The 27,647-nt window shown below is 48.5% G+C and overlaps 1 protein-coding gene across 2 annotated transcripts in view; it reads right to left on the reverse strand.

The window, feature by feature from the left end:
- HMA1 (heavy metal atpase 1) overlaps positions 1–27,647 on the reverse strand; it is a 100,977-nt gene that overhangs the window by 44,677 nt on the left and 28,653 nt on the right. The window contains exons 2-3 of one of the 2 annotated variants that reach the window (XM_086523368.1): positions 26,337–26,487; positions 25,956–26,143 (exon numbers count right to left, since the gene is read on the reverse strand). In XM_086523368.1, the coding sequence (XP_086379494.1) occupies positions 25,956–26,143; positions 26,337–26,487 (339 nt within the window). Of the gene's footprint in view, positions 1–25,955; positions 26,144–26,336; positions 26,488–27,647 lie in introns of those variants that run through there. The other variant, XM_086523369.1, reaches the window with a different exon arrangement.

A 27,647-nucleotide genomic window follows, 5' to 3' on the forward strand; every position in this document is an offset into this window, starting at 1 on the left:
TCAGAGGATAGCTTGAGGGACTACAGGGCAACTCCAACCGCATGCGGGAGCGCCGCGAGGCTTTCCTTCGACTCTGGCGCCCTGGGCCTTTCTACACCATGGTCCAGGGGGTGCTTAGATGGCACTACTGTCCAACTGTGTGGCTCTTCCCTACTCCCATTTCTTGATTTAGCCCCATTGTATATATGCTGTTTTTTCATTGGGAGAGTCTCCCCATCATGCGTGTTGTAGCCCTCTCTTGCAGAGGTGGATGTAGCCCTATGGGCAGTTTTCATTAACTAATAGAAGGATCTTTTTCTTGGAAAAAAAAAAGAATGATGAGGGGGGAATCAGTTTTGGCATGTAAAGTGAGAGTGTTAGCCTCCCAATCAATGAGAGGTTTCAGTTCACGAAACTATTTAATGCCTAAAATCATATCACATCCTGAGAGAGGAGACACAAGAAATTTCCTACGAAAAGAAGCTTGCTAAACGGTAAACATCACATCAAGGCACTCCTTCGTGATGAGAGAGTCCATACCAGGAGCGAAGCCAGAAACCTCGAGAGGAGAATTCTGACTAACCTCTAGGCGGGCTCTCTCAACAAGAGGGGGACTAATCACATCATGCATACTGCCTGGATCAAACAATATGATAAAACGTTGTCCTTTTACATGACCATAACACTTCATGAGAGATTCATCAATGTGTGTGTCAGAGTCATGAGAAGATGCAGGTTGTGTTGTGACAGAGTTTGTGGTAGCTGTGGGTGCCTTTGGTTCTTTAGGTGGGATCAAACAATATAATAAACGACGTCCTTTTATATGACCATAACACTTCATGAGAGATTCATCAATGTGTGTGTCAGAGTCATGAGAAGATGCAGGTTGTGTTGTGACAGAGTTTGTGGTAGCTGTGGGTGCCTTTGGTTCTTTAGGTGGGACTGTCTTAGGACAGGCCTTCTTAATGTGACCCTTGACATGACATTGAAAACATCTACCTTCTTTAGCATAAATCACTTGTTCTTCAACCGTGATGTATCCTCTTATAATTCCTTGTGAAGCTTTTTCATTAGGGGTTAGCTTAGGTTTTGCAGGTGCTTTAGCTTTACCATTAGATTCATTGTTAGAGTTCTTTTCCGAGGAATTAGAGGAAGAAGGGGTAGAAGAATTACCATTCTTACCGTTCTTACCATTCTGTGTGTTCTGAGAATGCTAAGATGTCCCTTGAGAAGACTTGTTCTCCTTAGGCTTTCCCTTGTTGTGCTTCATCTCTTGGGCGAGAGCGGTTGCTACCGCCTTGTTGAGATCCGCAGGGTCAAAGACTTCAACATCAAACTTGATGTATTCGTCTAACCCAAAGAGAAAAGCCTCTTTGCGCTCATCATCCGACTTGCGTAATTGAGTGCCTAGCTGCAAAACACGGTTAGAAAATGACATGACTGGCATACCATGTTGCTTGAGATTACACCAATCCTCTTTCAATCGTGCGAGATACTGAGGTGGCATAAACCGCGCCTTGAATTTGTCTTGGAAATCAGCCCAACTAAAAGAGAGGGGCGTGAAATCGTCGGCTGCCTCTATGTGCGCGGCTAGTTGTGCCTCTTGCCATGCATGGTATCAATTGATGGCATCACCGGCAAGGTACATACCTACCGTCAAAACTTTGCTATTTCCTGTTTTCTTAGTTGCAGCAAAATAAGCATTAAATTGATGCAACCAAGAATGAATCACCGTAGCATCCATCTTACCATCATACTTACTGAAAGTCAACTTTTCGGTGACTGGGTTGTTGGAATCCGCATCGTGGCTTGCACCACTAGAGGAACTCCCACGATCTTTGGGTGGTTCAGTCTTCGAGGCTAGCATGTGGGAAATAAAATCTTGATTGCGAATCTCCCTTTGAGCTTCACACTCGGCGTCCCTTTCTGCTTTGCGTTCATTTCGTTCATCGCGCTCGCGTTCGAAAACAAGGCGATTGGTTTCTTGTTGTGCCAACGCAACGCGATTCGCTTCCAATGTAACGCGAGTCGCTTCTTGTTGTGCCAACATCATGTCCATCATTGACTTGACCATCATCTCCATAGGAGTTAGAACACCCCGTGGTGTCGATGGCGAAGAGGGAGGGTTGGAAAAATCTCCTGGTGGGGAGAATCCTTCGTTGCCTCTCTCATGCTCATCACCTGTATGCGAAGTATCCATTCTACTTCGGGTGACGACCATGCACTAGGATCTTTGGTTCTTACGTTCTCGAGGAACTTGGTTCTTGAGGGTCTTGAGGTTCTTAAGGTTCTTGAGGTTTCCTTTTGCTTGCAAATCGCGTTGGAGAAGGATCTTCTCTTCACCCGAGTTCTACTCTTTTCTGCGGGCGCACCCCTCGGTCTTGCGCTCACACCAAGGTTGTTTTTTCCCACCTCACGTCGATTGGCCGGCCGCTAAGTGCACGGTCCGCTCTCAATGAGTGAAAAGAGACACAAGGGGAGGCTGGACAAGCCCTTCTTTCTTGGGATTCCTGTCACTCTTCAACAAAACACGATTAGGAATCGAAGCGAACTTGGGTTCGTGCGACCGCAACAAGCAACAAAGGTTCTTGTGGTTCTTTCCTTGAGTAATGCAGAACACTTCCAAAGCTCTGATACCAATGTAAGGTGCAGCGGAATGAATGTTGTATTTTCTCAACATTGGTGATCTTTTGTTGCTCAAGGTTCCTTTTAGTTCTTAGGGAAGGAGAGAGCCTTCCGTCTTTATGGAGAGTGCTATGATCACGAACAAAGTGAGTGGATATTGTGCGTGCAAGTGAATGAGACTGAGAGAAGGAGAGAAAAGAGATACGACACCCGAGAGGTTGTAAAACCCTCCTCCAAAGGCCCCACTCTCGTCGGCGAGAGTGGTCTAACTTTGATTGCACAAAGGTGTACAATGATGATGCATGGACTGATGCAAATGGGGTCTATGTCAATGACGACGATGATGACTTTGGGGCTGATTTGGGTCCTCTTCTATCTGCTGTCCACAAGAGCTTGATGGCTGAAAATCGGGGTGATCTTGGGGCTGATCCTTGTGGCTGGAAATCCCTGTTTTTGCCGATGGTTTTAGGCTGAAAGAAAACGCTGAGGTCAAGGGTAAGGCTGCGTTTTTTGAAGGGACTGTTGCCGGCTGAAAACGCTGAGAATCTGCTGCGTTTTTCAATGGCTGAAATCGCTCGGTTTCTACAGGCTGAAGGGCTGAAGCTTTGCTGCGTTTTGAGGCTGAAATCGCTGAGAATCTGCAAGGGATGCTAGCGTTAGTAAAAGGTTGGAGCTGCTGCCAGTTGATGGTGGAAACGCCAGGCAAGTGAGGAACTGGATGGCGATGGGCTGAATCTGGGAAGCACCAAGGGAGGAAGAGGGCTAGCGATGATGAAACGCTGGCTTGATGGAGTGGCCTCGCCAAGGGCTTGGGGAGGGTCTTGCTGAGAGAGGGAGGGACACCTGTTGCTTGCGGAAGCCTGTTGTGCTCCTTGCTCATCTACCCAATTGTGTTAACTTGGGTTTGCTTATATATTAACTTACCCAATTTGCCCTACTGAGTACCCAACAAAAGTCACTTAATAAATAAGTGAAAAATGTTAAAAATAGGATAAAGTCACTTGAAAAATCCCCAAACTGACTCTGATGGAATCTGATGGAAATGCTAGTGCTTTTGCAGTGTGCAACCAGAGGATATGCATCTACACTGAGTGACTGGACATGCACGGTCTACGAATAGACTCACAAAAGTGCCAGATCACTACTAAATCTAAACCGACTTGACTGACGGAAACCCTGTTATGGTGTACCTTGTCCACGGACACATAGGGTTGGGATGTGTCACGTGACACAACTTCTAATGGAACACATTCTTAAGTCCTCAGGTAAGCTAAATATGAAATCGAAAAATGAATACTACTACAAACCTACGAAGAGCAAAGAACCAAACTTGACAATATGTGATCTCAACTTCGCTGCTTGTCCAAACAGGAAGAATAAGATTATCACCTTTATCATGCATAGCTTGGACAACAGCTATGACATCCCTACTCACGTCGTCAGTGCCCAAGAGTAGGTGCAGGTTTATATAGAGGTCATTCATGCTTTGAACATACTCTACAAAACCAACGAGCTGAGTTTCTATCACCCTCCGGAGGTGATGGGCATACTCAGCCATGATAAAGGCTAACATTTGTCAAGCTATAGTAAAAATACTAGAAGCGCTAAAGATCAAAACATGAGAATGACTGACAAATTGATAACAGAACTGAGCGAGAAGATACTCGTTCCTGAACAAATATCAAAAAAATACAGATATTAAAAAAATACGGATGAAATGGCATTATTTTTGCTTAGTAAATTTATGAATGAATAATTTTGAAGTAGGACTTTTTAAAGATGACTTTGATTTACATATGAAACTAATGTTTTATGGAAGATCCTACTATTTGTGAACAAAGAACAAGATCGAGGAATGGGATGATGATGAGTTCGGAGCAATGACAGCTCGAGAATGAACCTGATAATGATAAGAATCATGATGAATGATTGAATGGAACTGTCATGAGCGCATCAAGAGTTCCCGATGGATGAGATGGCCACACTGATAGACCTGAATGATTGAAACACTCTTTTCAATATGAACTCAATGTCTAATTGATGGACTGGAATTCCCGGAAATGATTACTCACACATAATTATTTTTTAGTACAGATGGAATGATTGACGAAATGACTGCAACATTACGATCTCGAGAAATCTATGGACATGATCGCAATATGCAATTAGTTAATCCGACATCAATGAGATCCGGTACGGATCTAGATGCGATTACTAAATACGTTGCCAGGAATTATGGTCCAAGATCTCAATGGATTCTATGTGATATGATTTGAATGTGATGTGATTGTCCCCTTTGTACAAGTGCTACATTTGTGTAGTCTAGTGCGTCGGTACTTAGAGTCAGTGTTTGCTGATCTGGTTTATGGCTTATGTCTGATTTTGCATGCGTAATCGAGGGCTATTACAATTCTTTCAAGAGGGGGGTATGTCACAAATTAATGACGTGGCAGCATTGTACGAATTGTTGACGTGGATAAGTTGTACGGAAACCCCCAGAATTCACGTTGATTACTATTGATGACGTGGCAGCATTGTACGAATTGTTGACGTGGACAAGTTGTACGGAAGCCTCCAGAATTCACGCTGACATGGCTATCCGTACTGTTTTTCCGCAAAAAGCACTGACAGCTGATGACGTGGCATGTTGTACGGAATTCCGTGATTTGTGCTGCCTGCTTTTTGAGCAGTTTTTTTGGGATCAGATACTTTTGGGAAAAAATGCAATAGAGTTTACTTTTGGGGCTTTGCTTTTGGGGCATCCCTTATAAGAATAAATAGACCCTTGAGGCCTCACGCTGCAGAGCATCTGGACGTAGAGTCTTAGAGCAGAGGTCCCCTCGTGAGTTGTACTTTGCTCAAGTATTAATATAAGAATAATACCGAAACTTGAAAGAGCCGCCAGATTTTGGGGCCAATACCTCTGGGCACGCCGGGCCGTGTCGACTCAATTTTAAAGTGTGATAAAATTGTAAAAATTTTCAATGATTCTCTCGTGTGTCGTGCCAGATTTCTGACTTGGGGTGCCCAAGTCTGTGCCAGTTTAACCAACAAATAATCTGACATCTTTTATTGCTAGATAAAGTAATGTATCAATCCGAGATTGAGTGCTAAATAGGGTTATCGTTGCAAGAGTAGCTCCCATATCCGGGAAGAAAAGTAAATGCTTGAAATAGTGCCTCAATGACCACTAGAGCAACCCCCATCTCGGCCCTCGTGGTCTCATGTGGTATTAATGACTTACATCGAATCATCTGCTCAATCTTCACCATGGGCGGTCTTTCCATCATAGTTACTACGAACAGCAAATCGTAACGCAAAACCAGGAATGGAAATGGGCATGAAATCCCATTCCTTGTTACACATACTCACGTCTAAACATGGAATGGACTTTGGAACGGGAAGTTGGGATGGAAGCAAAGAATGGAAGCCTGAAAATGAGAGAGAGAGAGAGAGAGGCTCATACGTTTTTGGGAAAACTCATTTATTTATTTTGAGTTGAGGGTTTTGCACTTTTATTACAAGTGACCTTTAAAAATGTGTCCAGGTTCAATGTGAACCTGGATAAAGTTTAAAAATATACATAAAGTGTACATAAGGGGTTATGCCTTTAACCCAACACAGTACATATGCACATTGTCTCTGGAGTGCTCTCAAAGTTGCAAACCACGTATGAGTCTGGTCTTTGCTGCTTCCTTCATAGAAATCTATAGCCCTTTGAATGTAACTCCCAAGGATACATAAGATCATACTCAACTGGCTCTTCGCAGAGTGAAGTTGAGTTGCGATCTAATTAACCAAGTTTGTAAAACTGGCCCGTAGACTCGCTGAAGGACAACAGACTTTAGGTTTCACCCAATCTTTACACTATTAAACTCTACGACACAGAGGAAATTCACGAATAAGCCTCTTACTAGAAATTACGCTTCAAACAAAACACGGCCAGGCAGCTAGAGGCTAGAGTGCTTCCAAGCAGACAGTGATGCCACGTTGGCCCCAAAGGTTGGCGCCCCTTTCGGTATTTCTTTATTCAATTAAAATTTTGGAAAAATACTGTAAGTTCCTAGGAGTTGTCCCACTTTTATTGGGCTGAAAACAACTAATTTTAGCCCAATTTCGGCAGCATAACCGCAATAGGAGGCTTCACAGACAAAATCCCCATGCAAAAGGTGACTTTCCCGGTGCATTTGAGCACTTCCCCAAACCTCGCAAGAATTTATAGCACGCTGAATTTTTTTTATTTTATTTTTTTTCCGAGAAAAAAATCCTTCTATTAGTTAATTAAAACTGCTCGTAGGGCTACAACCACCTCTACAAGAGAGGGCTACAACAAACATGGTGGGGAGACTCTCCCAATGAAAGAACAACATATATACAATGAGGCTAAATCAAGAGATGGGAGGAGGGAAGAGCCACACAGGTGGTCGGTAGTGCCATCTGGGCACCCCCTGGACAATGGTGTAGAAAGGCCCAGGGGGCCAGAGTCGAATGAAAGCCTCGCGGAGCTCCCGCATGCGGTCTGAGCTTCCCTGTAGTCCCTCAAGCTATCCTCTGAGAGTATGGAAGAGCTCTAGCCAAAAGTCACGAACAAGTCTCTGCTGGTGGCACAGAGCGAGCCTCAAAAATGCGAAAACAGCAGGCCCGCCAAATGAACCAAAGTGTCAGGCCACTGATGAGCTCCCAACACTCCTCTCTCTCACTGCACCACTCCTATGCAGTAAGCTCTGTAGCAGGCTGGAGTGTAGGTCGCCCCCCCTGTATCACTATCATCCTGCTAGTGGAAGATAGTTCAAACTGAAGTGCCGAGCCCGCGAGAGTGGACCAAGCCGCTACCCCCCAAGTGTACTGTCTAGCCGTGGAGAGAGTAGGCATCAGCCGAAGAACTCGTAGCCACACCTGCTGGGCCGAGGGACAGTCCCAAAGACAATGGCACTGACTCTCCACCAACTGGTCGCAGGCTGCACATACGGCCGAGAGACCACTATGCACAAGCCAGCTCCGTACTGCTATAGCTCTGTGTGCAACCAGCCACCACTAAAACAAAGTGGCGCGCGTTGGCTGTCTGGAGTCCCACAGCCTCTGCCAAAAGGCTGCCAAGAACTCGACTGTGAGACCCTCCTCTTGCCAATGACGTGCTGCACCGGGGAGGCCCTCTCTCTGTGTTGCAAGTATATGACGTCCAAGCCGAACAGTGTACTGAAAGAAGGGGACTCCTGGGTGGTCTGCACAAGAGAAGGGGTCCCTCCATAGCCACTCACCAGGATCCCACTGTACTCGTGCCAGTGGACAACACTCCCAAGCCCAAAGTCTCCAATGTCCAGTCTCAAGAGCTGCTGGGTCAAGGTCTATGACGCAAGTCCTCCCACAGATGCCCACAACTCGGATCCGCTGGAAACAGCACTCTGCTACCTGCGGGGCCTCTACTGCAACGCGTTGTAATCGTCCCCCACCCTGAAGCTCGAAGAACAGGGCTGGGACAGTCTCTGAGCAAGCCCTGACTGAAATGAGAACCTCCAGTCGTGTGAAGGCTCCCATCCACCGGGGTGCTACTGGCTCGAGAGGCGTGAGCCACTCAGCTGGAACTGACTCTAAGATGTCCTGACACATGCTCTGCACCCCTCTCATGCCCTGTAGCTGGAAACCCTGCACCTCCTCTGACAAACTTGTGAACTCTAGAGAGCGCGCTGGACCTGCTGCCATGGGACCCTAGGAAACATGAGGCCGGCTACCAACCAAGTGGCCTCTCTGAGTGCTAACCATGGGGTTCTAGACGAGGGGCTGCCGTAGGCGCTCCTCCGTGCACGTCGGCTGTCTCTGCTCCAAGCCACGCCGTAAGAGCTCCCAAGATCGAAGCAAACTCACAGCGAAGCGGTCCTCCAGTCTCCTGCTAAAACCAACTCGGCGCATCTCTGTAAAGATCCATATGGTCGAAGGTTGCCAAGGGCCTCCTGACTGAGGCACCCTGGCTCGAAGCCTCTACAGCAAGAACTCCTTCCAGGGCTCCTCACCTAGAAGAAGGCCTCTGACTATGAACTTCCCAAGAAGGGCTCTGCTCTGCTGTGCTGGATGAATGATCCCAAGCCCTCCCTGAGAACAAGGAAGCGTGATGACCGACCAAGCCACCTTGGCTCGGGCTATCTGAGTGTCACGTCCTGACCAAAGAAAGTTCCTGATCAGCCTCTCTACCTGGCTGATACAAGAACTCCAGAAGATCCAGCAGGAAGTGATGTACCACATAGTCGCCAACAGCACCTGGTTGGCAACTACTACTCTACCAGCCAGCGAAAGTCGTACTGAGCTCCAATGTAACAGCTTTCTCCTAATGGACAGAAGAAGAGGAGCAATCTGCTGCTCGGGAGACAAGTCCAAACCAGCCTGACAACCCAATGCAGTCCCTGGGGGAATCCACCTGAAACCCTCTCCTGGCATCCAATCTAGCACAGGAGCACTACCAACCGAGAAAGCCACAGTCTTTCTCCAGTTGATCAGTGCGCACGATGCACAACAGAAGGTCTCCAAAGCCTGCTCACATCTGTGAAGATTGGCCTCCTCGCCATCAAAGTACAAGGCTGAGTCATCGGCAAACTCAGCGTCCAGTAGCTCATCTCCCCAAATAGGGAGTGCTAAGCCCCGAAGACCAACCTGCTGTGACGCCAAAAATCTGCTCATCGCCTCCGCATAGAACAGAAAGAGAAAGGGGGCAAGAGGACAACCCTATCTGACCGAGCGTGTGAGCATGAAGCGCTCACCTCTCCCTCCTGCAAAAAGCACCTGACTGTGAGCCTGTCTGTACAAAGCTGCCACCCCTCTGATCCAAGCATCTCAAAATCCCATAGTGCCTAGAGTGCCCTCTAGAAAGTCCCAGTCAACTCTGTCGCATGCCTTCTCAAAATCGAGAAGAAGAATCACAAGGTCCTCGCCACGGAGCCGTGCCAGGGTAGAATCCTCCCAGAAAGTAAAGATGTTGTCAAGGATACTGCGTTCCTTGACAAAACTTGTCTGAGTCCCATGTATAAGGCTCTCTAAAAGTGGCTGAATCCTCAAACTCAGAGCCTTGGCAAGAATTTTGTAGGCTGAGTTGAGGATGGTGATGCGGTGCCACTGACGAATCTCATCCAAGGAGCCACCCTCCTTGGGAATGAGGTAGATCAGGCCCTCACTCATGCTGTCAGGCATCACTCCTGTGTGCAAAATGTACTGAAAAGCACTACAAAGATCTGGACCAAGCATGTCCCAGTACTCCAAGAAAAGGCTGGGAGTCAACCCATCCTCACCTGGACAGCTACCACGAGGGAGGGCCCTAAGAGCCGTGTGCAGCTCCTACAGCTGAAGTGGCATCTCTAGCCTCTGGCGCATCTCCTCTGTCACAAGACATGGCATCTGTGCCCAAACCTGCTCCCTACATGCATCCTGCCGCTCTGACTGAGGCTCAGCCGACAGTAACTCACAGTAAAAGTCAGTAGCAACTGCACGCATATCCTCGGGCTCACAAGCAACTGACCCATTGGGCCTCCTCAATTGAATGACCTTGGCATGCAAGTGCCGAGGTCCCACTGTCTCAAAAAAAGCACCAATCACTCTGTCACCCACCTGAGTCCACTGAGATGCCTGTCGGTGAAAGGCAAACTCATGACGCCTCTCCTCTGTGCAAGCAAGCTCCTGTCGAGCCTGCTGTAACTGCTCCTCCAGCCATGGACTGTCTGGATGCTGCTCTTGCATCCTCTGTAGTGAAGCAATGCCTCGTCTGAGACGCTGCTCCTCCTCTCTCGTTGCGGCCCGTCGAGCCAAAGACTCCTGTAGGATAAAGTGGTTAAGCTGAGCTAGGCCTAACGCCACTCTGTCTGCCGGTAGAGCCTGGCTGTCCATGCCCTCTGTCCAAAGAGCCTCTACCCTCTCTCTGAGTGCTGAGTCCAACAAGACCCTCTCTGGGATGCGAAGCATCGTGCTCCCACTCCTCTGCTTGTCTGCCACTGTGAGGATCACTGGTGCATGGTCAGAGAAGGATGTCCCTGCCAGGATGCCCACTGATCCCCCCAAGTCACTGAAGTGGTCACTAGTGTAGAAGCGATCTATCCGCGATAGATTCACTCCTCCCACTCTACGGTCCGATCTAGAGAAGGCAAGACTGTCTGGGGGCCTCACAAAACCAGAGTGCTGCCATGTATCCGAGACCCTCAAAGTCATACACAACTTCTCCCAAGCTGCCAGCTCGACTCCATGCACAGTAGCATGGCTGCCACCAATCCTGTCAAAAGGGTCCTCCAACATGTTGAAGTCCCCTCCTATACACCAATGATCGTCCTGCGGCAAAGACTCAACAATCTGTGACCATAACTCTGCACGAGCACTCGCCACATTGGGTGTTGCTAATTGGACTATTTTCTTATTTTTAATGATTAAATCTCTTTTTTAGGATATTTTATTATGTGCACTAAGAACTGTTAAAAAGATTGTAGCTACAGGAACTGCCATCAGGAACGGACAACTCTGATGTGTCATTTGATGGGTGACGGTAAACATCGCGAAGGAGTTTCCGTAAGTTCGGTGGAAAGGGCCAGGTTACGAGTGCCTCTGATGCGTCACATGATGGGTGACGGGTGCATCAGTAAGGGGGCATCTCGTAGGCTAAGGAGGAAATCCGAACTAAGTAAGAAAACACGCATAAGAACGCAAGCACAAGAATAAAGATGGGTTCAATGAAGCTTTTTACGAAAAGCAGGAACAGTCGCAGGAGGACGGATGTTTTCCCGCGAGGAGTCTGTGTCTGCATTGCATCTGTGTCGTGTCCTGCACCCGGGGACGCCTGGAATGTGTTCGTATAGCATTGTTTTCACTAACTAAGTGAGTTTTTAAAGTTTGAACAGGTTCACACTTTATTTTATTAAAGTGGCCGGTCACTTTTAAGTGACCAGGCTTTTATTAATAAAATAAAGCAAGCAAGGCCCTTAAAAAAAAAAGCCAGCGCTAAAACCTACGCAGGGAGGCTGAATTGCGATCTCTCTCTCTCCTCTCTCTAAAAAACGCGATTTTCTCTCTCCTCCCTCTAGGAGCGCCAAGCTCTGCTTTTGGACCCCTATTCTTGCCGAGTGTCAGACCCTATAAAAAGGGTAGCCAGCGTTTCAGTTTGGAGGAGCTGGAAGCAGCAGGAAGTGCAAGCGCTAGGATTCTGGAGCAGAGACTGGCGACGGAATTTGCAAGTGCTCGCGTGACGACTGAGTATGGAGGTTGATTCTCCGAGCAAGGAGCGACAGGTATAAGGTGTTGATACGCATTGAGAATTGCTGCTTTGTGTGGTTTGTTTTGCAAGAATCTCCCGTCTCACGGGAAGGCCCTTCACGGGAAGTACGGCTTCACGCCTAAGTCCCTTACGGGAAAGTACGGCTTCGCGCCTAAGTCCCTCACGGGAAGGAACGGCCTTGTGCCCAAGCCCTTTACGGGAAAGCACGACCTTCGGGTCTAAGACTACAGAACGGAGGGGTTTCCTCGGGTTCTCGTGCTTGTATAAGAATTCTCCCTGAATAAAAGAATACTCTTAACGAGGGAGGACCAGCCCATCTTCTGGTCCCCAATACTGTGTCGATCTTCTCCCTTCTCTCATGTTTTCAAAGAATTATAATTTTCAGATTTTCTAAGTGCTCGTGTACGCTCCCATTTTGTGACAGTGGTATCAGAGCTCGGACTCCTCTATTTCTCTGCAAAGAAGGACGATTCCGGGAAGAACGGGAAGAACCATGTCGAGCCAAAGGAGAAGCGTTGAAGAGGAGCTTCAACAAGTGCAAGCACAGCTTGCGGAGTTGCAACAAATCTTACTGTTGCCAGACGTCCAAAAGCTTTTGGGCGGAATGAAGAAAACGAATGGAACTGATGCAGCCAAGCATCCAGACAACACTGTTGGCGTGAGACCACAGGAGGCAAGAGAAGAAGAACGTGCCGGGGTGCACAAAGGATCTACGGATCGGAATGAACGGCCTACTTCAAGGAAAGGCCAGGAAAAAGCGCTCTCTTTGCTAGACGAGAGCAAGGACATCTCTATCTCATCTCCATCTTACTCTCCTGATTATACTTCTACTTCTCGATCATCTCGTCAGAAGAAGGAAGCCGCTACTACTGCCACTACCCTACATAAACCTAAAGATAAACCTCGATTCAAGAAGCATGGTCGCAAGTCTCAACATCGCATGAGAGTCTTCAAATCGGGCGACAAGGACATCAAGTTCGAAACCTACAACGGACGGAGAGACATCTCCAAAGCACTGTCCTTCATCAGACAATTTGAAGTCGCCTTTACCAATGGGCACTTCACTGAAAAATCCAAATTACGCCATGTGGGGATGCACCTCAAGGAAACGGCAAGTAATTGGTGGTTACCCAAGATTCTGGAAGGTTCTCAGGCTAGAACTTGGGAGAGCTTCAAATTTGAATTTTATGAACAATTTCTTCCGCCTGACTTCGAGCAAGACATACGGAAGGAATGGGACTGGCTTGCCCAGAAGGAACATGAAAGAGTAACGACCTATGTGGACAAGTATTGGTCGGTTCTTCTGAAGGTCACTCCCTTCATGAAGATTGCCGACGAGGAAAAGAAAAGAAAGTTCGAAGCAGGTCTCCAACCGCAGCTTCGAAAGAGTATGAAGGTGTATCCGCATGATACTCTTCAGAGGATGATGGAGTCAGCAGTCATTGCTGAGGATTTGCACTCAACTGGGACGCCCAGAAAGATGGAGCATAGCACTTACCGTGCAAGACAAAGAGGGGTCTACGATGACCAAGGGGGCCAAGGAAGAAAACGTCCTCCATCTAGAGACGATGATCATTCTAAGAAGCCAGAGGGCACTGGCAAGCGAACTAAGTGCCTTTCTCCTACTCAACTTCAAACTTTCAGAGAGGAAGGAAGATGCTTCTACTGTGGCGAGAAAGGACATATGAAACCGGACTGCCCGCTAAAGCAGCAACAGCAAGAGCAAGCCTCTACGAAGCAAGAGAAAGCAAGGAAGGAACCCACACCACCAAGCTCGAACTCCATTCCAGATGCTCAAGGAAACACAGAAATGGAGAAAGGGAAGCGTCAACTTCTGAAGGGCTGGGGGTCTTTGAACAACCAGCGAATACTGATTCTTTATGATCCAGGATCCACGGATAACTTCATCTCCCTGGATACTACGGAACGTTTGTGCCTCACACCGGCTCAACTTGGCACACCGGTTACATCCGGATCGGCATTCGAGGGGTTGACAACCAATGCAACTCCCGTGCAAGGACAGCTCAATCTTCGGATTGGCGAGTACAAGGACCGCAAATCATTTTTGATGGCACCTATCGAGGGATGTGATATCATCTTGGGTATGACATGGCACTTTCACATGACACCTATTCCCGATTATGTGGAAAAGACCCTCACTTTTGATCATGGGGGTAAGAAAATAAAGATTCAAGCTGATGCAGGAGATTGGTAGTTCCCAATTGTAAGCCATATTTCCATTAAGAAAGAAATGAAGAAGTGTGTTTCTGCTTACTTGATTTTTGCAAAGGATAAAACTAGTAGGGACTCTCCCTCTAGTCTGGAAATTAAGCGTCTTCAATTTATTGGAAAGTACAAGGATTGTTTCACGGAAACACTTCCAAATGAACTCCCTCCGGTAAGCCCGGAAGATCACCGCATAGATCTCATACCGGGTAGCTCGCCTCCCAATCAACCCCCTTATCGGGTAAGTCTTGTTCAGCAAGAGGAAATTTTGAAGCAAGTCAACGAGCTTCTAGAGAAAGGGTTAGTACGGCCAAGTGCTTCACCCTACTGCTCTCCAGTTCTACTGGTGCAGAAGAAAGATGGCACGTTTCGAATGTGCATAGACTATCGGTCTTTAAACAAGATCACAATCAAGAATCACTTTCCGATCCCTCGGATTGATGATATAATTTATAAGTTGTAGGGTGCAAGTGTCTTTAGTCGCGAAGAGGCTATCACCAGATACCGATCGCCCCTGAGGATGTCCATAAGACTGCTTTCCGCACAACCTTTGGACTATATGAATTCTTGGTAATGCCTTTCGGCTTGACCAATGCTCCTGCGACGTTCAATCGCATGATGGACCACATTTTCAGCCCGTATCGAGCTTTTACGGGAGTATTCTTTGACGACATACTCATCTTCTCTAAGTCAGAAGAGGAACATCGGAAGCACTTGGACTTAGTGTTTCAAGAATTGCGAAAGCATGAGTTGCATGTGAATGCAAAGAAGAGCGAGTTCTTTCTCTCTGAGATACACTATCTCGGCCATATAGTCTCTCACAATAAAGTGAGTATGGATCCTGCCAAGATCTGAGTGGTAGAAGATTGGCCTATTCCCACTACGGTACATGATGTACGGAGCTTTCTGGGATTATGTTCATATTATCGAAGGTTTGTCCGAGGATTTGCTCATGTAGAAGGACCACTTCATGATTTGACAAAGAAGAAGATTCCTTTCAGATGGGGATGGAGACAACAAGGAGCTTTTGATCGGCTCAAGTACTTGCTAAGCCATGGACCTATTTTGATAGTGCCTGACTTAAGGAAACCATTTGAGGTTCACTGCGATGCTTCAGGTGATTGCATCGGAGCAGTGTTAAACCAAGAAGGCCATGCAGTGGCTTATGAAAGCAGACGGCTTAAGGATGCAGAGTTGCATGCATCAATCTACGAAAAGGAACTCACGGCTGTGATTCACGCCTTATCCAACTAGAAGCACTACCTTCTAGGAGCGGATTTTGTGATCAAGACTGATCACCAGAGTTTGCGGCATTTTCTTACGCAAAGGAAACTATCTGAGAAGCAGATGAGGTGGGCAAACTTTTTGTCTATGTTTCACTTCCACATCCTTCACACGGCTAGGAGTAAGAATGTAGTCGCAGACGCACTGTCTAGGTGGCCAAGGGTGAACGCTATCACGTCGGTGTATCACCAACAATTAGAAGCACTACCGGATTTATATCCGAATGATCCAGACTTCTCCACCATCTGGGGAAAGCTACATCGTGGAGAGAATGAGTTTCCCTATTCCATTCGGGACGGTTATCTCTACCACCATCAGGCCATATGTGTGGGGGAACCATTAAGAAAGAAGATCATGGATGAAGCACACGCTTCGCCTTATGCGGGTCATCGGGGTATTCTCCCTACGACCTTAGCAATGGAAAGATATTTCTTTTGGCCTAGCCTTAAAGCAGACATTGATAAGTATGTCAGGGAATGCTTGGTTTGCCAAAAAGTGAAGTATGATCGGCATAAGACGCCTGGGTTGCTACAACCTTTGCATGTGCCTAATGAACCTTGGGAAAGTATTGCCATGGACTTCATCATGGACCTCCCTAGAACTCAGATTGGAAATGACGCGATCTGGACCATTGTGGACAGGTTTAGCAAGCAAGCACACTTTATACCAGTCAAGAAAACGATCAAAGCAGATCATATGGCTAGGGTCTTCCTGGCACAGATCTTTAAGCATCATGGAATGCCTAAGTCAATTGTGAGTGATCGAGATCCTCGCGTGGCAGGAAATTTTTGGCGTGCCTTGATGGATAATCTTGGTACAAAGCTGAATTTTTCATCTGCCTACCATCCTCAAACGGATGGGCAAAGTGAGATAGCCAATTCCACAGTATTGGATATGTTAAAAGCTTATGTGTCAGACCGGCAATCTGACTGGGAGAAATATTTGCCTCTTGTCGAGTATGCGTATAACAATACCATACACTCATCGACGGGGAAAGCACCTTTTGAGATTCTTTATGGTAAGCCTTTGCTTCCACCCATCCTTTTAACTAAGGATAAGATCTTTGCAGCAGATGAATTTGTTTGGGATTTGGACACCCCCTACGGGCAAGTTAGGAGAGCTATTCTACGCTCTCAGGAAAAGCATAAGAAAGTTGCAGACAAGCACAGAAGGAATCTAGACTTAACAGTCGGACAGTTAGTCTTACTCAAGTTTGAGAAGGCAAGACTTAAGAAACAAGCGTCTCATAAGGGGAAAGTGGTAAAACTTTCTACCCGTTGTTATGGGCCGTTTAAGATCATTGAGCGAGTAAATGATGTCGCTTTCCGATTAGAGCTACCGCCTAATTGGAAGATCATAATGCTTTCCATGTCAGTTTACTCTGGCCGTATGTAGGACCGCCTCCGAGCCAGCCTAGCGCTGAGGAACCTCCCGAGGTTGAGGAAACAAAAGAAATACTCCAACCAGAGCAGATAGTAAGTCATCAGGAGCGGTCTCTCAAATCCGGAAAGATAACACGGAAGTATTTGGTTAAGTTTAAGAACTATTCGAATCTAGATGCTCAGTGGATGACGCAGGAGGAATTAGTAGCTTATCCCAAGATACTGGAGGTATATATCCAAGCACTACAGTTGAGGTCAACTATTTACAAGCCAGAGGGATGTTGCTAATTGGACTATTTTCTTATTTTTAATGATTAAATCTCTTTTTTAGGATATTTTATTATGTGCACTAAGAACTGTTAAAAAGATTGTAGCTACAGGAACGGACAACTCTGATGTGTCATTTGATGGGTGACGGTAAACATCGCGAAGGAGTTTCCATAAGTTCGGTGGAAAGGGCCGGGTTACGAGTGCCTCTGATGCGTCACATGATGGGTGACGGGTGCATCAGTAAGGGGGCATCCCGTAGGCTAAGGAGGAAATCCGAACTGAGTAAGAAAACACGCGTAAGAACGCAAGCACAAGAATAAAGATGGGTTCAATGAAGCTTTTTACGAAAAGTAGGAACAGTCGCGGGAGGACAGATGTTTTCCCGTGAGGAGTCTATGTCTGCATTGCATCTGTGTCGTGTCCTGCACCCGGGGACGCCTGGAATGTGTTCGTATAGCATTGTTTTCACTAACTAAGTGAGTTTTTAAAGTTTGAACAGGTTCACACTTTATTTTATTAAAGTGGCCGGTCACTTTTAAGTGACCTAAAAGTGACCAGGCTTTTATTAATAAATAAAGCAAGCAAGGCCCTTAAAAAAAAAGCCAGCGCTAAAACCTACGCAGGGGGGCTGAATTGCGATCTCTCTCTCTCCTCTCTCTAAAAAACGCGATTTTCTCTCCTCTCTCTAGAAAACGCGATTTTCTCTCTCCTCCCTCTAGGAGCGCCAAGCTCTACTTTTGGACCCCTATTCTTGCCGGGTGTCAGCCCCTATAAAAAGGGTAGCCAGCGTTTCAGTTTGGAGGAGCCGGAAGCAGCAGGAAGTGCAAGCGCTGGGATTCTGGAGCAGAGACTGGCGACGGAATTTGCAAGTGCTCGCGTGAAGACTGAGTACGGAGGTTGATTATCCGAGCAAGGAGCGACAGGTATAAGGTGTTGATACGCATTGAGAATTGCTGCTTTGTGTGGTTTGTTTTGCAGGAATTTCCCGTCTCACGGGAAGGCCCTTCACGGGAAGTACGGCTTCACGCCTAAGTCCCTTACGGGAAAGTACGGCTTCGCGCCTAAGTCCCTCACGGGAAGGAACGGCCTTGTGCCCAAGCTCTTCACGGGAAAGCACGACCTTCGGGTCTAAGACTACAGAACGGAGGGGTTTCCTCGGGTTCTCGTGCTTGTATAAGAATTCTCCCTAAATAAAAGAATACTCTTAACGGGGGGGGGGGGGGGGGGGGGGGGACCAGCCCATCTTCTGGTCCCCAATACTGTGTCGCTCTTCTCCCTTCTCTCATGTTTTCAAAGAATTATAATTTTCAGATTTTCTAAGTGCTCGTGTACGCTCCCGTTTTGTGACATTGGGCGCATAGATGTTCAGGAAGCCTACAAGGCCACCTTGAACCTGCATAGTAATCCACTGAGCCCTGCGTGGCACAATAATCCCTCTGCCCACAATGGCCCGCTGCAATGAGTCCGCAATAGTCATACATACCCCACCCTAGATGCCTCCAGGTCCAAAAGCAGCTGACCAAAAGGTATCATATCGTCCACGCAAAATCTGAACACATCGCCGAATGCGGCTCTCACACAGATGGTGCTCCTGAAGCATAAGGAGATCAATCTCTCCTCCCACAAGGCAACGCTGAAGCTCCTGACGCAATCGGCCCCGCTGTCGCTGAAACTGGGACCCACCTAGTCCCTGCACATTCCATGAGACGATCCTCATGGGGAGCGAGAGAGAACAGATGCTGCCGCAGTAGCAAGACGGGCTATCTTCGAGGCTGGCTTGGATGGGGAGTAATCCGCATCTGAGCGTCCTCTAGATAGGCATGACTGCAGTGAGTGCCTAGCCCAAGCCCAAGCAGAGCGAGCCGTGTGTAAAGCAACCTCCTCTGTCCAGGAGTCCTCATGAATGTATACATAGCAAGGCAAACACTGCATATCAGCAAAGAAGTACACCACAATGTGCCTACATCCTACTGAGTTTGGGGTGTCACTGCAAACTTGGCCAATGGCCACAAAGTCTGCAGCAAATCTGTAACTCCAAGTTCTCCCATGTGGTGGGAGAACTCTAGGACCTGTGTATGCAACCATCCCACCACTGAGTCGAGGGACCACTCTGTCTCGACCCTACCACAGAGCGGGAGGAGAAACCAGCTGCTGAGTCCAAGGCCTCTGTCCCCCTAGCGGCGAGGAACAAAACATGACCCTGAAGCAGGCTGCCTCATGGTCTGCTGCGGAATCGCCGAGAAAACGAGTGAACCCGTAGTCGAAGACGTCCCAGCGGCGTCGGATGTCTATGCTCGTAAGACCACGAGGGATAGCTGCAAGGGAAGATGTCTGAATCTGCAAAGGGGGCCGCAAGAGCGCTAGGCGACTCGTGGCAAAGGCGCTGCCAAGAGATCTCCTAGCCGCCAAAGAGGGACCTGTCTCCTGAGTCGACTGTGAAACTGGAGCAAGAGGGGGAGGAGAAGGAGCAAGGGGGAGTGGAGGAGAAGAGGGGCGGGATGGGGCGACAGAGGTTGGAAGGGCGAGGTGGAGAGGCAACGGGAGAAGAAGGCGGGGGGAGGATGAGGGAGAAGGGGGGAACTCTGGAGGGGGGAGCGGTTGTCGAGGGTGAAGCGGAGGCGGGGGCTAGCGCAGGGATCTCCTCCTGCTCAAGAGGACCAAAGCGGTTCCCCGTGGGAACCCACTGCTGCTGAGTAGGCACCTGAGGGCCACTCTGAGTGCTAGGTTGACGCTGTGGCCCCTGGCGTCGTCGGCCACGGGCCTGCTGCCACCCCTCCTCCGCTGGAGCCCCAGCCTCGGAGGGTGGGGCTATGCATGTGTGCACTGTGCCGCTGGCTGTGGCTGTGGGCCAGCCCTGGCAGGCTGGGACTGAGGCTGTGGTGCAGGTCTCGGCCTCCTCCGTGGACAAGCCTTCGCGAGATGGCCCATCTGTCAACAAATGAAGCACTGGTTCGGGAGGCCCGAGTACTCCACACTCTATCTAAACCAACCCCCACTCACCCGAGGCAGAAGGATAACCTTCGGGAGCGTGTGGGTATCTCTGACCAAAACTCGAACTGAGGGGATGCCTACCGCCTTGGCAGCTACTGATGCAGCCGTACGAGGTGTCTCCAGGACAGACCCAATGGCGAAGCCGATCCTAGAAAGAAGTGGTAAGTACTCCCTCCGTAAACCCGGAAAGCAGACTGAGATGGGGATGTCTGCCTCCTCTACTAGAACATCCGAGGCCGGGTCAAAACCATGTCGCCACTGTCGAAAGTGGGCACGTGATGCTCGAATGGCCAGTGGACTCATAGCTATGACCTTGGACGCCATCTGGGAGGTCTCGAACTCGATCTGATAGTAACCCCGTCCGAGAATCTGGACATCCAAGATCTTGCCCACCTCTGCGAGAAGGCGGGCAAGGTCTCGCAGCTCTCCTCTGCTAGGTCAGGTGCCGAGAATCTTGCAGATGACCGAAGTCGCCTGCAATCGCTCTACCTCTGCGGCAAGGCTCGCTTGCTCTGTCTCGGCGAGAGAGCAAGTCGAATGGTAGGCTCAGCGGGGTCGGGCAAGGGGGCTTCTGGCGAGTCCCTCTGTGGCGAAGCTGGAGCCTCCATCTGTGTCTACTGCTGCGTCGTAAGAAGATGACGCTGGGAGGATGTTGCGATCCGGCGTAGAAAGCCCCAAGAATGAAACTGAATGGGCCGAGTTGTAGGGCTGTCGGGGTGGAAAGGGGGAGGCAAATGGGAGTGCTGGCGGCAGCAGGAGGGGGTGACTGGGGCGGCAGGGCAGGAGGGCAGCGCTGGGTAGGCAGCGGGCAGCAGAGGCGGGCGGGCAGGCAGCGCGGGGGCAAGCTGCGCTGTCAGGCAGGCAGGCAGCGAGGCAGCAAGGGCAGCGGGGAGGGAGCAGCGGGCAGCGCTGGGGGGGGGGGGGGGGGGGGGGGGGGGGGGGGGGGGGGGGGGGGGGGGTGGGCGTGCGAAGCAGCAGAGCAGCGAGCCGGTTTAGGTCATGGACGCTATATAGCACGCTGAATTCTCTGGTTTCGGCTCTGAAAATGCACCAGAACACTTGTACGGCGATCCCCTAGCTTCCCCGAAGCTCCTCGGGTATTAGGGATCGTAAAGGGTCAAAACCCTAAACCTGCAAAAATACCCAGCAGGTCTTCTTATAGGGGGAAGGGGGGGGCGGGCAGCGGGCAGCGGCGATATATGTCACAAAGTGACAATGTGACATGATTATAACAGACAGGAGGAGAAGAACAAGAGCCGAGATCGAAAAGGAGAACCAAGATAGAAGCCAGATCAAATGTGAAACATGGTGCGAATCGTGGATAGTCGTATGGCATGCTAACGTGGCAGTACGGATGCTTAGCAAGGATGTATCTGGACGCACGTACGGATTCGTACGGTACCGTAAGTCAGTACAGTACGGTTCCGTATCCGTACTGTATGCTTTTTTTATTTTAAAAAAAATTAGTCAGGCTTATACAGCGCTTGTTTTCACAAATTCCCCTCGTTCTGGGTTATTTGGGCACCTTATTCTAATCTAAAGAGCTTCCTCAGCAACAGATACACGAAGTCACCTATAGAGCCTTGCACGGGGAGAGTTCTCCAATCTTGCGCACGGTAAGTGATCCCGTCTCTCTCTGGAAGAGCTAACTACTATACTGACACAGACATTACATGAGGCAGCAGTAGAAGCATACCCACACACCCAGCCTGAGCAGAGCCGCCGATCAGGGAGCATGCCTCAGAACAGCTGGTACGATGAGGAGTGCTCAGATTGACCTCCGACGCCTAGTGCGGCGGAAGAAGAGGGCTTTTTTGGCTCGACTCGAGCAGGATCTTTATCAGCTCTTCTTGAGTCAGGACTCGCGTGAGGCGTGGCGGCTCTTTCATGAGCAGTCCCCCCCCCCCCCCCCCCCCCCCGCTATTTCCTCCACAGAGACCTGGGGGCGGTACGCATCATCTTTGTACACAGTATCTGGACAACCGCCCCTCCCCAACCCCCCCGATCCATGCCCACACGCATGTGTCGTTTTCACTGCTGAGATGGTGAAGAAAGCTATTGAGGACAGGATGAAGACTGGGAGAGCATATGATCATGATGGCCTAGTCGCTGAGCATTTCATGCATGCCAAAGACCTACTAGCAGAGCTTCTAGCAGTTATGTTTAACCGGGCCATGTGTGAGGGCCTACCGGACACTTGGAGCCTATCTACGATCGTACCTATCTTCAAATCAGGAGACCCCATGGAGCCTGGGAATTATCGCACTATTATGATTGGGCACACACTGGCACGGTTGTATGCATCCATTCTGGAGCAACAGCTGAGTAGATGGGCAGAGAGGGAAGGGATACGTGCAGCTGGGCAGGCAGGATTCAGGAGAGGCTTCTCTACTCTTGACCATATCCTATCTACGATCGTACCTATCTTCAAATCAGGAGACCCCATGGAGCTTGGGAATTATCGCACTATTATGATTGGGCACACACTGGCACGGTTGTATGCATCCATTTTGGAGCAACAGCTGAGTAGATGGGCATAGAGGGAAGGGATACGTGCAGCTGGGCAGGCAGGATTCAGGAGAGGCTTCTCTACTCTTGACCATATCCTAACACTTAGGGCCATCATCAAAGAAGGCAGATCTCATGGGAGACGGATCAATTATAGCTTTGTGGACTTCCACAAAGCTTTCGATACGGTACCCAGAGCTAGATTGATGCGCAGACTATAGGAAATGGGAGTACCCACAGAACTCATTTGGGGGATCATGGCATTGTACAGATCAGTAGTAGGGCAGGTACGCACCCCGGAGGGACTTTCTACACCGGTTCACTCCACTATTGGGGTGAAGCAGGGCTGCCCGCTCTCTCCTACTCTTTTCGGTATGTATGTGGATGAGGTTTCTGACTACATTGACAGCGATGGGGATAAAGGTGCTCAGTTGGCAGGGACATGGATTCCACTTTTGTTATATGCTGATGACATAGTGTTGATCTCCGAATCCCCAGAGGGAATGCAACGTCAATTGGATGCTTTGCATACGTTTGCCCACGAAAGTGGTTTGTCTGTCAACCTGGGTAAAACCAAGGTTATGGTGTTTAATACCACCCCACACTGGATCAGGAGGTCAGCAGCTACATTCACATACGGCCAGGAGACTATGGAGTACACAGACGCTTACACTTACCTTGGAGTGGTTTTTAGCAGACCTGCATTCTCACTCAAAAGAGCAGCAGAGACCAGACTTACTAGAGCCCACGCAGCATTGGGTAGATTGGAGAGGATGTGTTCACAAGTTCAGTTTCAGAAGCCCCGGACGAAGCTCTGGCTCTTTGACACCTTGGTGGCTTCAGCATTGCTCTATGGAACCGAGATATGGGGACCTTCACTGGATCACCGCGAGAGGCCGGGTCGCTCAGACGGATGGGGGAACATGGAGAAACCTCTTGTCTCTATGATCTCGCGGCTCATTAGAGCCAAGGCATCAGTACCACGGGCCATTATCCGAGCAGAGCTAGCGGCCCCCCCGCTTGTGGTGGAGGTGCTCACCAGATCGGTCTCCTTCATAAACCGCACATGGGCACTTCCTAGAGACAGATATGCTCGCATAGCACTTGAATCCTCTCGACAGCTAGCCATACAAGGAGATACAACATGCTGGTATGGGGAGATGACATCATGGTTTCAGGCACATGGATTCAGCATAGAAAGGCTGCCACCATTCGAGTACTCATTGGATGCACCATCTCTTACTCTTACACAGTCAGAGATCACCAAGCTCATCCGCCAAGACCTGACCCGGCTAGACACCAGGAGGACATGGATACAACCAGCAGAGGAATTGGGCACGAAGATAACTTTCTACAGAGACCACCTCCTCCAGCTTACGGAAGATGGTTTTGTGGCGAGACCCAAATACATGGATACCCACTTGTCTCATGGGATACGATGTGCTATTGGCCAATTACGCACATCTTCTCACCAGTTGCGGATTGAAACTGGGAGATACAGCGGAGTACCAGCAAAGGACAGGACATGCCCCTTGTGTAACATGGAACCTGAGACAAAGCTACACTATACATGCCGCTGCCCCGTCTACTACGAGATACGAGGCCGCTTCCATTGCTTGTTCACAGAGGGTTTTGGACCACTCTCAAGAGTCATGGGATACTAAGATCAAAGATGTCTGGGTTTGTTCTTGCTCGAGCTGCGCAGACAAAGAGATAGCCTGATGAATGGCGAGGCTAGCCAGTCTCAAAGACGGATCACAGATTTCTTCAGAGCAGACATGGGACAGCCGCAAGAGCCACTCCCACAGCAAAGCTCCCCCCCGTCTCACACCAGAGGCACACTGATTGACCGAGCGATTGAACTGGGGAAATCCAGGCGCCCGCGATTGCGAAGAACTACCCAGCATCGACGGAGGCTATGACAGAAAATTCGGAGCACGCTGGCCAGGCATACACGACGCCCGGTCAGACTACTAACCATGGAGGAAATTGATGAGATTCGCCAACGACCGATGCTAGATCTCTTGTGATTCAGCTATCCCAACAAGCCGCCCATTATTCTGCTTAGTTTTTGCTTGACTCACATCGACCCACTTAGGACCCCATAGTATATATCTTTGTTTTGTACTGTTGTTAGGTTATTTTGTTACTCTGACTTTGTATCAGATCCACCACTTTGTAACTTTCGGGTCTCATAGGTCATTGTGGCCTTTTGAAGACGTTAATATAACATTTCATTTCTCTCTCTCTCTCTCTCTCTCTCTCTCTCTCTCTCTCTCTCTCTCTCTCTCTCTCTCTCTCTCTCTCTTCCATTGCTTCCATTGCTTGTTCAGAGAGGGCTTTGGACCATTCTCCAGAGTTATGCAGTACGAGGATCGGAGATGCTTGGGTTTGTTTTTGCTCGAGCTACGCAGACACAGAGAGAGCATGATGAGAGGAGAGGCTAGCCAATCTCAGAGACAGATCACAGATTTCTTTAGAGCTTGCCACTGGACACCCGGAGGAGTTACTACCATAGCAGAGCTTGTCGGCTCACACCAGAAGCACACTGATCGACCGAGCGACTGAGCTGGGGAGATCCAGACGCCCACGACTGCGGAGGACTACACAGCATCGGCGGAGGCTGCACCAAAGGATTCGGATCACTTTGGCTCGACATGCACGACGCCCGGTCAGACTACTGACCATGGAGGAGATTGATGAGATCCGCCAGCGACCGATGCTGGATCTCTTGTGATCTAGCTATCCCAGCTAGCTGCTTAGTTCACACCTAGTAGTTTAGGATTCCATAGTATTTTATTGTGACATTTGTCATTTCATTTTTGTCATCTTGTTACTCTGACTTTGTATCAGATCCACCACATTGTAACTTTCTGGTCTCATAGGTCACGATACTAAGACGCACTCCCAAGCACTCGTAAAGATTGAAGCAATCAAAAAGTACCGCAAGGGGCGTCTACCCTAGGAGCCAGTGCATCTGAGTGGGGAAGAACATACTACGCCCCACTATGTCTCACCTGCAATGTTCAGTTCTCTTCATGTTCAAGTATTCTGGTGTTTCAGTTCGATCATGGTGGCGTTGTTTTGTTTCACCACCTTGCCAGTTACTTGCCGGTTACACAAGTGCCTATGCTCACAAGCACGCGTCAAACAACTCAGCCAGAAGTAGAGGAATTAGACGGACGAGGCGGTGAATCCTGAGCAGATTTTAGTACAGAAGGAAAGAAAGTAAGGGCTCAACGAAAAAGTTAAGAGAAGCTATTTGATCAGATCGAGAATTATTTCTTTGGCTTCACAACATTGTAGAGATACAGTTTGAAGCAGTAAGTACCTAGCTCTACTTGCTTCCTAGCTACTTGTAATTACGGCTTAGACAGACACATTGGCACACAAGTCTGAAGAAAACGAAACCTTCTGTGATCTGCGTGACTTGAATCTTAAACAAGGCTCACCTCACCAGCTCTCACAAGAATATAGGAGCCAACCCTAACTTCTTTGAGAGGAACTTCAGTGTAAGTCATGGCTGCTGTTGAAGGAAGTGCTGATTTTCCATCTGTTTCCAATACCAGAGCTGATTCAGGATTGCTTTCTTTTAATGCGTTTACATCTCGCAATGCCCGCTCAGTGAAGTATTCTTCAGCTGCAAATTACAAGCTACAGTTTAAATGAAACCTAACAGGCTATTAAAACCCCAAAGAACAAAAAAATTTAAATGAAATTTAAGAACTAGCTGGCTTCAGAAAGTCAAGCTTTGGAGCATTACAGTCAACAAGTCCATGTGCAAGGAAGAATTCCAACCAAAGACGAATTGTCTTTAAGATTCAAAAATATACCAATGTGTGAAAAACTAAACATGGCCAAGAGCAGACCACCCTCCAAGGCGTTCCCCATCATTAAGGAAGCAAAAGCAGCCAATGCCATTAAAACATGTATGTTCACTTTTAATCCAGCTATGTCCACAGCAGCATCAAGGATTGCCGGTACCTATACAAAGCCATAGAAACATTGAAAATTAATAATCCTCCAAGTGCTCATCTGTAAAAGAAGGATAGAGACGTGAGTACTGAATAGAGAAACGTTTCAAGCTAGCCAACAGGCTTCTTAATTTCTTGAAAAAGAAAAATACTTATCCATGACAGGAAGTTGAAGTTAAGTTGAAGTAACTCCATGGCAGAGGTCCTGATTCGGGGCTTAAACTTACATTTTGCAGAGTCTCTAATTTATCTGGTTAGCAGATTTAGAACCCTTAGGCTAGCTATTGAGAAGTGTAAAATATCAGTGCACTATATCCTATGTAGCTAGAAGCAGTGCATTTAAATATGTCTGTTATATTGCCACAACGATCGGCAATGCACCTTGTACCTTGAAGAAGCGGATATCACGACCAAAGAGAAAAAGAGAGACATAATCAGGATGACATCATCTGTATAGAGGTCTAAAAGTGGCTAAGTGATTCAAATTTTCCTTGGGCCGCAAGATAAAAATACTGTGAAAATGCAAGGCTTCCTGCTGATTTCAGGCACCAGGTGAGGGAAGCCACAGCTGAATTACTGCTGTTTCCACTTTTTGGGGCGGGCGGGGGCCGGAGGTGGGGGGGGGATTGAGGGGGCACATCTGATGCAACTTGCAAGGAAGCTTATTGAGGTTGCTTGGCAGGGCTGAAGCTTCTCTCGATTGTCCCCAGCCAAAAACACTAGCAAGAAGAGATGAGGCTATCCTGGCCCACCTGTTTGCAGCAGATCTGTAGTTGCTTGGAAACGCGGAGGCTAGATCACCCACAGATGGAAGATATTGGGGCTGAGGAGTAAGCACTAGAGGTAACAGAGGGCAACACTTCTCTATTGCTCAAGTACTTCTAAAGGAGGAAAAGGTCGTGGGTCAGGTTGCTAAAATAACTTTAGTCAATTTAGTCTTGTTAAATTATTCAGTACTCCTTCCACTTCACCTTGATCTAGGTCATACTTGTATGGCTAATACGTCTCCCAGGCTGGTCACCCATTGCATAGCATTTAGGCTACATCTTTGTCTGGCTGCCCACTTTTGGGCCAGCCGCCCCATTTTATGTCCGCTGCCCATATTTGGTTTTTCTCGGGCCCCCTATTTAATTCTATAGGGTTTGTTGGGAGATTTTCCTTACTACACAT

Source organism: Adiantum capillus-veneris, chromosome 11 (assembly GCF_014529385.1).
Source record: "Adiantum capillus-veneris isolate H3 chromosome 11, ASM1452938v2, whole genome shotgun sequence".
Taxonomy (NCBI): domain Eukaryota; kingdom Viridiplantae; phylum Streptophyta; class Polypodiopsida; order Polypodiales; family Pteridaceae; genus Adiantum; species Adiantum capillus-veneris.